This window comes from Strix aluco, chromosome 1 (assembly GCF_031877795.1).
Source record: "Strix aluco isolate bStrAlu1 chromosome 1, bStrAlu1.hap1, whole genome shotgun sequence".
NCBI classification, from domain to species: Eukaryota; Metazoa; Chordata; class Aves; order Strigiformes; family Strigidae; genus Strix; species Strix aluco.
Genome location: NC_133931.1, coordinates 47,320,627 through 47,333,163, shown reverse-complemented (window position 1 = coordinate 47,333,163; position 12,537 = coordinate 47,320,627). Strand labels below are relative to the sequence as shown.

Genomic DNA, 12,537 nt, shown 5'->3' with positions numbered 1-12,537 from the left:
TGATCAGATGTCTGGCAACATAAGTGATGATTCTTGACAAATTTTCCTGTCAACAAATGGAAAACAAGGAAAACGTGTTGCTTTTTGACTTCTAGAGAGACATGGGAAGGGACAGTGGAATTTACAAAATGCGTTCAGGAAAATGGAAGTTCGAAGATGATAAACTAAACTGATTTTCTGATTGCCAAGACAAGTCTAGGGAAGAGGACAGAGAAACTATGGCAGGGAGACTGCATAATGGGGAAAAGAAGCTGGAAGAGCAAGAGTTCCAGCAGGAGCTCTTCAGGGAGTACATGCATTGCCCGAAGGCAGGCTGCACGGTATGTCCCTCTAAAGGTCCCTATGCATGAGCAGCATGTACCAGCTGCTCAACACAGTGCTTTGGTAAGATGCAAGACAGTGTTTATGAGACTTTCTTCTGGGTCATCCCTATGGTCCTCAACCCTTACCTGTGATGGAAAGAAAGGGACAGGAATCCCCACAATCTCTCTATTTTTTTTGTACCTCTTTTTAATAACTAGCTCCCAGTTGCTGGGGCATTCTGCTTGTTTGTTTTTCCTCTGGGGTTGTTTGCATAGCATGCTTTTTGCAGCACTCCTGCATGTTTTGTGTTTTAATAAATGTGTTTTCCAGAATTTCTTACTCTGAGAAATGACTAAGAAGAGTTTTAAAGCAACATTAGAACAGTACCGTGTTGCAGTGTAGTTGCCTCTCTGCCTCACTGTGTCCCTCACTTAAAATATGTCCTGACATGAACATTACCTTTGGCTAAATCTACCACTGCTACGTAGTGGAATCTCCTTCCCAAATATAGGTCAAAAGCACTCTCTTTGTTCTGTTCTGTAGATGCAGTCCCAGGTCTGAGACAAGCAAGCTGATGATAGTGGCTGAGTTCTAAGCATTGCACTTGTCTGATCATGTTTTTCTTGAAGTAACCTGGGGAACTGTCTAAGCTGGATTGGTCATTGCTACTGCATTAATGACAAATATCATCACTGGAGATGAGAGTCCCAGTCAAGCTTTTCCAATGATGTTACGTGATTTTTCCGTATAGTGACAGTGGGTGTCTAAGTGAGTATCTTCTTCTGGGCCATATGAAAAGAACAGCTTTTGATTTGAATAGTTTGTAACATGAAATTGTACCCAGGTGAAAATGAAGCATGCCTTGATTTTGAAGTGCATCCTAGAAATGGTTGGCCTTTTCAGGGAAAGACAGGACTTGCAACAGCTCACAACTCTTCAGAGCTCTAGGAAGTCTCCTACAAAATGCTGACAAGCAATCATCTACAAATGCTGTTCCAGGAGCTGTTGGGTAGGTCCCCAGAAGGTTGTGTGCTCAGGGTATGTGGGCATGTAGCAGAACCCAGGCTCAAACAGGATGTCTGGCAGAAAGTAACTGCTTACATTGGTGCAATATGAATTGGTGCACGTGTTTCTCCAAGAGGTAATATGACAGGATTTTTTATCTGGAGAATGGTAGTCTAGCCCTGAAGCCCCCACTGTATGCGTTGGATCCTGTGCAGAGTATGTTTGCAAATTTGACCTAATGGAAAATGTTGATTACTGTTGTAAAATTTTGTGTTGTCATTGCTATCTTTATTTTAGTTTTTAAACTGCTTTCTACAGTTTCCTTACCTGTATGTGCTTTGTTGTTCCAAGAAACTGATTTCCCCATAAAGCACTTTTCAGCTGATAGCTGATGTTTAATACTACACAAACAACTTTAAAAAACCTCTTTGGAAAAAAGTGTCACTGAGTCAATGCATATGCCATCGTCATTCCCATTCACATGCAAGTCAGAACAGACACTGAACACGTCACATGGTTTTTTGTCCTTCTCCTGTTTCTGTGGTTGGGAAGGCAACAAAAATGTTTACTTTGCAGTCTGTCATGATCTGCAGCAACTGTAGCTATGAATGCATTATTGTAATCCTATAGAAGATAATGCTGGCTTGCAGGTGTGCAGACACACACATAAATACACACATATGAATGTTCAAGCACTTTAGTTCAATGTTGGTTAATATACAGATAAATGTTCAGTTGTTAATGTATATTGTAGTTGTACAGAAAAACCCTTACCGCTACTGGGACCTAAAGAACAAATATGCAGCAAGAAATTATTTTTGTTCCAAATACAGATGTAAGTGTCACAGGGAAAGAGGATGACATGGGACAAGGATAGATACTTATTCGAGAAGTTATTAGCAGAGTCTGAAAATAAACCCTAGGTCTCCAAACTTCCAGACTGGTGTTCGACCAATATTCTTCATCTCCAAATGATCAGTGTGTACATTTGCCACCAGTACTGTTATGTTTGGTGTACAAGTCTAGTTGGAAGTAAAATAATTTGCTCTATGCTTTGGAAATGGCACTTTATACTTTGTAGCTGTTTCCATAAGACGTCTTTATTATTGTTTTAATCTTACATTTGCATGCTTATAACTGAGTGCTTTTAATGTATGTTTAATAAAAAAAGTAGTGGCATCCTGAAAATAATAATGTATTTATTCTTCGTGATCTGTGGTGCTTACTGTTTTATTTTAACTGCTCTGTGTATCCATGAAACAGGTTGCCACTGAGAAATTTTAATTTAATAGAGACATGGAAATTAAAGGCTGTCTTAATTTTACTAAAAAAATGAGGGTGAGAAAGAGGACAAAGACTGAATTTTATGGTGGTGTTAAGCAATAAACTGTAAATCTGTTTCATCTTTGCCAATTTGGGATCCATGACCATGACCATGATGTAGAGTTGTTATTTATTTTATGCAATAGACTTTTCTCAGTGTATCATAGCTTGTGTTTTCCACATGGCAGAACGGAAGAATTCCATAGCTTTACATTTCTGATCCATAATGTGTGAAATTTCAAAGGTTATGTTTCATGATACGAGTTTCAGAATGTAGACTTGACATTTATGGAACAAATAGAAATGTGGGACAATGTTGCTTAATGCAACCAAGTGTTACATATCTTTGTTGTTAATAACTTAATTTTTAACATTCTCAGCATGTCATGCATTTAAGCTCAAATGAAAGTGGTTTTCTGCATTAATGGTTTATCTGTATGCTGCATTTTTTCATTCTGAGTTGAAAAGATGTGGGAAAGAAAAATAATAAAAAACTATCCTGAGCAGCAGTAAAATCATAGAGCTTGACATTTTGCTTCTGGTGCTCTTTTGGGGATGTATTTTTCCCCTCTCTCCAGTTACCTTTTAGTTTATATTGTTTCCTTTCACTCCTACTTCAGAGATGACTTTATTAGTTTTTACTGCAGAGAATCAACCATTTTGTCACATGGGTGAAGAAGTCTTTCCTGTGTTAAGGTCAACTAAATATGAAATTATTATTCTTAAGAACAGATAATGGCATTCATGAAACTTCCAATACACTGCTATACTCCAGTAGGGGCATAAACTCCCTGAAAAAGAGAAGGAGACTTGCTCTTGTCACCTCTTTATAAAAAAATTGCTTGGAATTAGAAGATTACTGTTAATTGCATGGTGTTTTTCTTTTGACATCTATCTTCAGAGTTTGTGTTTTCTTAATACTCATGTTTTTATGTTATTTTGAGTTCTTTGGATGAAAATGGATTGAGAGGTTACTTAAAGATTTTGGCAATAAAAATAATTTCATTACACAAATTAATTATGCCAAGCCCTGTATAATGACCATGGCAGTGTTATTCAACAGATGGTCACAGGTTCATTTTTATGAATGGGAATATTGGGAATGCTCCATACTCGTTATGTGCAAGAGATTCACAGATGCCCTTTGCAAATCTGCTTGTGAAAGGCTGGATGTAAGTACTATATTTTGGTGGTGATATTAAGAGAGCTTTTAATGTTTAACTTATATACCATATGAACTTTCATTTTCTTTCCTTTTCTATTTATGTGCTGTAAAGATAGGATGGTAGTAATGTTTTACAGAATACTTCAACAGTGATCAGTTCTAGGAATTCACAACTTGCAGCTTTTTTAACTCAAGCATTTAGCACAAAAGACTGAATACATCTGAAATGTAAGCATAGAGTCTCATTAAAGAAAAATATACTTTATGTAAGCTATCATATGTGCTGTATGTGTTTCTCTCTTACTTTCCATAGTAAAAATGACACCTTATCATTTGGTAGAATCATCGTCTCTTTCTTGCAGATCTATAGGAAGCCCAGCTAGGAGGTTATATATCTCTAAATATGGATGAGATGCAAAAGGCTGTGTCAGTAAAAGATGCCAATGTAGTTTGCGTTAGTTACTGTTTCTGTATCTACAGTGAGATCTGGAACCATTTTTTTTTTAAATAAGTTATAAAATTTCTCTTTTTTTTCAGTGCTAGTTACAAATTTGACTCATCTGCTTTGTGATTATTCCCTTCACTAGAAGAGCCAAAACTAGAGATTTATTTGGTCGTGGTGACTAGGAAAGCACTAAATTAGCTTGGTACACTAAAAGCTCAATATAGCAAAGCATTTGGTGTATGTTTCACTTTGAGTAATCCCATTGACTTCCCAGCTAAGTTGAATTAATCTTGGGATACAAGATTCTTGTCTTAGCCTACAGTAGTCTTGTATCCTAAAATTAATATCCCTCAGGCTAAGTGTAGAGAAGTTATATATTCGTCCTCAGCAGAGACTGCACAGATTGTCCTTGGTTTATACTTAACTCCTGTTTGGCTTTATTAGTAACTAGGCATCAGTCAGCAATTTCTCCTTCTGCTGGGTTGCTCCTAGTGTTGTCTTGCAAAGACTTGTCTATGCAAAATTTCAGACCCTGCAGCCTTAAATTCAAAGGAGAATTTAACACAAAATTGTTGTGATTACCTGGGAATAATGCGTCCCACTAAACAAGATGACTGAGCAAAATCTCAGCCACCTCTTTACCCTACAGGTCAAATGTTAGATTATTTACTTGATACTTTTGTACCCTCCTCCCCTGCTTCATATCTTTCCTTTAACAAATGAGAAGATAGAGAGGCACAGGGAAGATTATTCATTTATTCTCTGGGCACAGTGTAATTCATGGGCACTTTTTGTTAAAAGTTAGACATAGAATTTGATGTCTGCATGGTTTTAATTTTTTTTCCATTCTACAACCTGTCTCTCAGGTGTCCACATGTGAAGCTTTAGTGTCAGCTTGAGTCATCCCATACAGACTGATTTCCAAATTTAACTATGGGCCCTGCGTGGGGTTCGGTTCCTTGTGTTGTGAAACTGGAGGAGATGGGAGAGGGACTGACAGTGAAACAATGAATGTTAGGGAAAAAGAAACCTGAAAAGCAAATGTGTGCCAAAGAGAAATGGTGTCTTTAAAGTTTGTGCTTGATCCTCACATTTTGAGGTGCTTAGCCTGTAGCTCAGAAGTGGGCTGTGCCCCAAAGTAAGTAGTTCTGGTAGCAATGTTTGCAGGCTCCCAGCTGTGTTCACCTCTCTTGTGGCTCTGAGTGTCTGGAGAGTGCTGGGATGAGCCATGCTATCTTGCATTAGTGCTCTGTGAGCATGGGGTGGCCTGTGCTTCCTGGAAGTGCCAGATAAGTTGCATAAATTTGTGCTTAAGGTCCACAAGTGGCTTTCCTGTAACACAAAAGAAGGTAAGTGGTGCGCCTGATGCAGATTGGATACTGCTGCCCTCACTCCAGCAGCGCATGTGTCACCTAAGGTGTATGAATGCTGACTACCTGTCATTGATAGAGGATACACTGCTGCTTACTTTCTCTCATTTGTGGGAGCTCAGTCTAAAGCATTGAAAATCAACTGCGAGGCTTTATAAAGAATCTGCCTTTGTCACAGTAGCTGTATAAATCATTAAAATGGTATTTCTGTATGGGTGCTGACAACAAGGCTGTGGTCCCTGGTAGAGGTGGAAATTGTCTTGAAAGGTCAGAAGGGAGGAGAACATGGGACATCATTTGGGTTCTTACTCATTTGTCTAGGGAGGATGACACTGAGGATGGATATTTCTTCTCTTTGCTCTTCATCAGGCAAATCAAGCTGTGGGGCACAACAATGCAAAGTTTGGGTTGTGCTTATATAGGTATGCTGTTAGTGCAGAAGTTTACTGTCTTTTCAGTTAATTTTTAGTGGACTATATGTTACTGTCTCAGTGGTATTACTATTAAATAAGGATCACCTGGTTTGACAGTTTGTCAGGACTGTGCACTGAGGGTAATTTTTTGAATTTTGTGGAATTTTTGAGAAACTTTAACATTTTTTAATTTTCTGTCCACAAGTCTGGCTGTTCTTGCTCAATACCAGTATGAATTTTCTGTCTCAAAATGTGTGAAGTATAGGATGGTCTTCATGGCTTTCTGCTTGCTTCTTTGGTTCAGTGCAGATCTGACCAGGTTCCTCTCTTTGCTTGCTTTCAAGTGTTCTAATTTGCTTTTTATTGTACAGTGCTGATGTGTCTTTTAAGAAGTGTACTATAAAAGGGGTTAATCGAAGAAATAGCTTTTGTGTGGCTTGGTGTATTTTATGTTGTGTAGTGTGCTATTTAGGGGAATAGAGTGATATTGATTTTTTTTTCCAGAGATTTTTTTTTTATTTAGCTATGTGAACATTTGTGAAAGATATTACAGATTAATTGAAGTTACAGACTTAAACCTTGTAAGGCATCAGTCATTCATGCTCATAAACCTACAGGGATAATTCGTATCAAATATGTTCCTCATTGGTACAGTATTACTTTAATAAATCCCTCCCCAGGATCATAACACAAATCACAGTTATAAAGAGAGTGCACAGTGAGATTGGAGAAAAATAGACAGGAGGATAGGAGAGATCTGTATTAAGCCCAGCCCATTCTGCTTAATTCCAGAATTTTAATGCTCACAAATGTATTAATTGGCAAGTAGTAATATTTGTATGTTTTAAGATCTTTTGAATCAGATATCATTTTCCATATAAAACAGTCTGACAGGTATTTGCTATTTCTAATCTTTAAATGTTTTGTATTACATTATCAACCCTGTATTTGATCCATTTACGAAACACAAAGCACTCCCATTTGTAGAGATTTATTCTTGTATCATTTTTCCCCAGATTTGCCAGAACACCATCATGTTCGTGTTCTGAAGGTTAATGCCCAAAGTCAAGCAGACAGAAGCCAAGTGCTGCAAGGTTTCCAAGATTAGGACTGATTCCCTTCACAAAAATAAATGATTCCTGCCATGTTCAGTGATTTTGTGCAGCACTACTCACGGCTGAGTGAGTGCATCAATACTGTAGTCCTTACATGCTGTACATACTGATGACACTCTGTGTTAACTTGATTGACTGAGCAGTATACTGGAGAGGATGCACCTGCGAGAGATGTGCAGACATATATATTTTTATTCTGGTTTTGAAACATTTATTTTACATTTTTTTTACTAGGAAGTCTTAGTTTCACATTCCATGGGTTATTATGTTGTGCTGTTAAGGTAGAGCAAACAGTTACGTGCTTCTTTGTTGTCAAAACTGTATTGGAAAATGATCTAAGGTGCATCTTCTTTCTCTTTATAACCAAAAACCTGATTTTATATTTTAAAGGAAAATGACATAAAGGGGACGAGGGTAAAGACAGGCAAGTCAGTAGCTATATAAATTATGCTTATTTTAAGAGATTTCAGTTTAATGGCAGAGAAATGTCTCATGTAATTCACTTATAAGCATTAGTTTTTGTTACATTTTTATGTTTTGTTATCGTTTTTGTAGGCTTTAAGACAACAGCAGAAAAGAAGAAATGGAGTCTCAATGATGGTAAACAAGACTGTTCCTCGCGTTGTTTTGACACCATTAAAGGTGTCTGATGAGCAGTCGGATTCACCTTCAGGTAAATAGCTAAAGGACCGTTTGCAAGATCAGCTCTAGTCACAGAGCTTTCCTCTGTATCAGCTGAACTGATATTTCCACCTGGTGGCTTCATTTAACGTCTTTATTTCCTTATCAAATCTGGTGTCTCAAGGATGGAGATTTTCCTTTAATAAAGAACTGAAGACACACAGTAAAATGACAATTGGTAATAGCAGCAGCTTTAAAGGAATGCAAAGTAACATTTTGTTTGGCTCTGGAACTCTAATGGAGGACCACATGCTGGTATTCAATGCCATAAAAAGGGGAGGGAGGGGAAAAAAAAGGCAAGCTTCTCTGTGAATGTGAATTTGTGTCTCACTTCTGCATTGCAATATTCGGATCCTTTTGTTAGCTTTTTCTTCTTCTGGTACCATGCTTATCACTGCAGCATAACCTTGACCTTTAGTTCTGGTGGTTAAGTTTAATTTTAAGAAATTTCTATGTCTATGTTTAACACAAATTGACAATTGTATTTCCAGGCATATCTCTTCTACAAATGTTTCTTCACAAAGAAATGATCTTTTTTTGCCTTTAGATTGTTTTACAACCCCATAACTTGAGGTTAAAATATTTTTAAAGGTATCTCTTGGGCATTATAGGAAAACGTTATTTTTATTAGATCAGTGAACATTTTTATTGACTGCAGTGTTCAGTAAACTTTAGTTTTCAGCACTTAATTGATTTATTGAGCTTTTACTTCCATTTCCTCTGATGATGAGGAATCGTATTGTGACCAGAAAGGTGTATTGCCTTTCAGCAAGTAGATGTCAGTTGTTTTTAAATCCTATTTTCGTTTTGTTTACAGTGTAGGGGGTGGTGGGGGGATTGTTGGTGCAAGTGCATCAGTATCATGTTTGGGGGGTTTTATTTTTTTCCTAAGGATCTGAATCTAAAAATGGTGAAGCAGATGGTTCTGATAAAGAGATGAAACATGGGCAAAAGTCTCCAACTGGAAAACAAACAAGCCAGCACTTAAAGAGGTTAAAAAAATCTGGTTTAGGTGAGTAGGAGTAAAATAAATATCTTACTTGTTATTGTAATACTGCTATTTTTGTAAACTCTATGATCTCTTTAAAAGTTTTATTTTTCTGGTTTATCTGTCCCTTTTTCAAACTCAGCAGCTGACCCTTTCTCAAGAAGGCATCTTTCTTCCTGGCTACCTGAAAAATCCATGGACATTTTTTCCCCCCAGAATGCTTTTCTGTAGTTGCTTTTTAAAGTTTGACAGACCTAAGCAACGGCAGGCAGAGAGGTCATTTACCAATTAGCTTCTGAATGCTGCATTATGACTTTTTGGGGAATGGGGGGGAGGTGTAACAAATATTCTTTCTTCCTGGTAAATTTGCTGGCAGTCTACTATGCATTCATTCCCAAAGATAATAGCATATTTGCTTACATACCTGTCCTATTAGACGTTAACCCTCCTTTCTTCATTTGCATTATTCCATGTCATATAGAGATTTGGCATATCATTTTTGGTTGATTCTCTTTCTTTGGTTGATTTGTTTCTTCAACTGGATCCTTAATTATTTTGAAGCTGCATCTCTTGAGGTGGTAGATACAGTTTCTGGTTTTATTTTCTGTGTTTTTTTAGCAAGATTCATGGATGATGATCTGTAATTAATGAAGAATTTTCTCTGAAGAGATGCTAAGAGTAAATTCTCAGTAGCTCCATGTGATAGGCAGATTTTCCTGCTCTGCATGAAATATAATTGGAAATATTCCCTAAGGAGCAGAAAATGTAGTGTTCACTAAGACTCTTGTCTTGGCTAAAGTAAAGTAGAATAATTACATAACTGTTTCTTTACCTTTACAGAGGACTTTTTGCATTTAGCAGACTGCTGAATCATTTACAGAAGTATTTTGCAATGTGACCATACTGGAAAAGTTAGCAAACAAGGTTTTTGTGATGGTTGGATCATCCTAAGAATTATTAAATGCCTGTCTTTGTGGTGATAAGATTATTCTTCTTTTTTAATGATCCAGCCTAGTCCTATTGTTACATATAACGATTCTGTAAAATAGCTTGAAGGTAATTTACTTCCTAAATATCATAGGTTGGTTGTTAAATATGCTATTGCTAGTTCTGGCAAACTGTTACCTGCAAGCCTTACTGTATCATGGCATCCCATGAAAGTGTACTTTGGTTTCATGTGATCTTTCTGCAGATTATTCGTCAGTTTCAGATGGATGGCTAGTTGTCTATGTTGATCAAAATGCATTATTCAAAACCAAAAATACTCCTTCAGTATTACAACTTTTGCTATGCAGATACATTCAATTTTAGATTATTTCCTGTAACTTTTCTCTACATTTAAGACTGAGATACATAATTTGATGTACACATCCCTCCCCATCCCCAGATATTTCATCAACTGTTGGCCGATGATACCAAATGTAGAGGGAACTCATTAGATTTTTTGTGGATTTCAGAAAAAATCCTCTGGCCTTTTGGGATACCACACTTGAAATGCAGGGTACTTTGTGTAAGGTTTAAGGGTTTCTATTCTTGTACCTGCTGAAATGTTTCTCTAATGACATAATATTTCTTGGGATACTAATAGAAAGTTGTTGAGCATCTTTGAAAATAGGTCCGGTGTCCTATATAGTGCAAGATTCAGTTCCAGACATTGTTTGATTGTCTGAAACTCTGCTGATCTGCCCAACATTGACTGCATGTTTTGTTTGGTAGACTTTCTGAGCTCCCATTAAATATGACGACTTTTTCCCCTTTTAGTTAACTGATTCTGATGACTATGTGATTTCTATCCTTTTCCTATTTTGATTTTTATAGTTTGATGTAGAACCATGGTGCTCCTATCCTTTTCATAGTTAATTCTCTATGTTGGAGACTAATCTCTTCTTTTCCAAAGCTGTAAGCTTGAGTTTCTCTCTCATCTTCCCGGTTCTATTTCTGACCAGGGCAGTGATCCCCCAACCTCTGGTAGCAGCTATATAAGGATTCAAAATATCCTTCTCTGTGCAAAACAATATAAAAAATGTTGGCGTATGTTTTGTCATAAACTCCTCTCAGAGTTATGATTAGCTATGTAGTGGTGTCATACTCTTCTCATACTCCACAAAGGTACTACTTTCCAAGCTACTCCCAGATACTTTGCTAAATCTGATTACAAACTTGAGACCTTCAGTAAAGGTCCTAAATTAGCCATAGGAAGGGTGCAGAAGAGAGAATATGTTGTTCTTCTGAACAGATTTTGGTTTTTTAAAGTATGGCTATGATGGGCATCCACAGTGAGCTGCTGGCCTGTCATCCTGGGAATAATATATATGTTTCTTCCACAAGCTCATAAAACCTCCGTAGTAGCCTGTAAGTGGTAGCAGGTCAAAAACCTGGTACCAAAAGCCTGACACAGGCACACAGAATTAGGTTTGGCTTTCTGATACTATCTTGGGCTTTTCACACTAGTAAAATATCTGCCACTGAAGGATGTTACTGACTTTGCAGTCATATGTCTTCTTTTAGTTTGGATCATCTCTATGGGTGTGTCTTTCCGTAGGATATGAAGCATTAGCTGGGGAAATGTTACTCCAATTTGGAGTCACTTAGAAGATGGGGATGTGTATTCTTATTGATTAAAGAAAAGAGTATACATACAGGCATTAAAATTGGATCCATCATACTACTTGTGTTATGCTTGGGGACTGTGTTCTTTTTGCATTTATATTTAGTGGGTGGAACAGATGGTGAGGACAGTTTATTGTCATGCATTCATGAAAATGAGCCCTATTTCTATACAATTGTCCTTTAAAACAGGGCATTCATTGGTTTGTAATGGAGTCTTTGCTGTACTGAAATGCAGTATGTCGGAAATATGTGTTGGAAAAGGTTATCTTGTGCTGAGTGCAAAGTAATCCTTGTCTCATTCAGTTAGTATTGTCTGCTGGAAAGTAAAAGGAAAGTGCAAGAATGTTTGTGGGAGGCTATGGCTGAAGGGGAGCTTTTAGAACTTACAGATCTGCTGCATTTTCTTTCATTGTTATGTTTTGTGGGTGATGTTATAGCCTTTCAGGGGAGACCTCTATAGGCCTTCCAAGAAATCTAAACCATAATTGCATTATTTTTATTAATGTTACTGTTAAGTAGTTTGTAGCATTTGAGAACTTCCTTATAATCAGTATGCCTAAATTCCTCCATTTGTAAAATATATTTATTCTTCTTAACATGTCAGTTGTAATCCTTGCTGAGAGGTTCAATGTGAATGCCAAATGCCATCATTGCTCATAGCAGTGAAATATTCTTTTCAATTGCTTTTTTAGAGATTCTGCTAGAGTTTGTGTATGATTTAGTTAAGACCCCTTTTGTAGCATCTTTGAAATATTTGAAGATACAACAGACCAAAACTTGGAGGAGTTCCCTGGCAGGGGTTAGAAGCTTTTGAGTTTTTCCAGCCACCAGGAGTCCCTACTTCTTCCATGTTAAGACTGAGAGGAAGAAAGGATTGTAGCACTATTATATACCCTGAAGCATGTAGTAGTAATTGCTCTTTAAGGAGCTGAAAAAAATAATCTTTTAAATATCCTAGAAACAATAACAAAATGAGACCAGACTACCTCCAGTGGTCATCTAATTCATTCATCCCTCATAGGGAAAAATCAGTTATACACCTGTCATTCCTGAGAGGTATTTGTCTAACATTTGTCTAAAGATTTCCACTGATGGAGGCTGTAATGCCTCCCTATGGAT

The 12,537-nt window shown here is 37.2% G+C and overlaps 1 protein-coding gene across 2 annotated transcripts in view; it reads left to right on the top strand.

Annotated features, from left to right (window-relative positions):
• Positions 1–12,537, top strand: part of ASXL3 (ASXL transcriptional regulator 3) — a 139,597-nt gene that overhangs the window by 81,448 nt on the left and 45,612 nt on the right. For both annotated transcript variants that reach the window (XM_074820037.1, XM_074820028.1), the window contains 2 exons: positions 7,695–7,812; positions 8,713–8,832. In XM_074820037.1, coding sequence (XP_074676138.1) covers positions 7,695–7,812; positions 8,713–8,832 — 238 coding nt within the window. The remainder of the gene's footprint in view (positions 1–7,694; positions 7,813–8,712; positions 8,833–12,537) is intronic.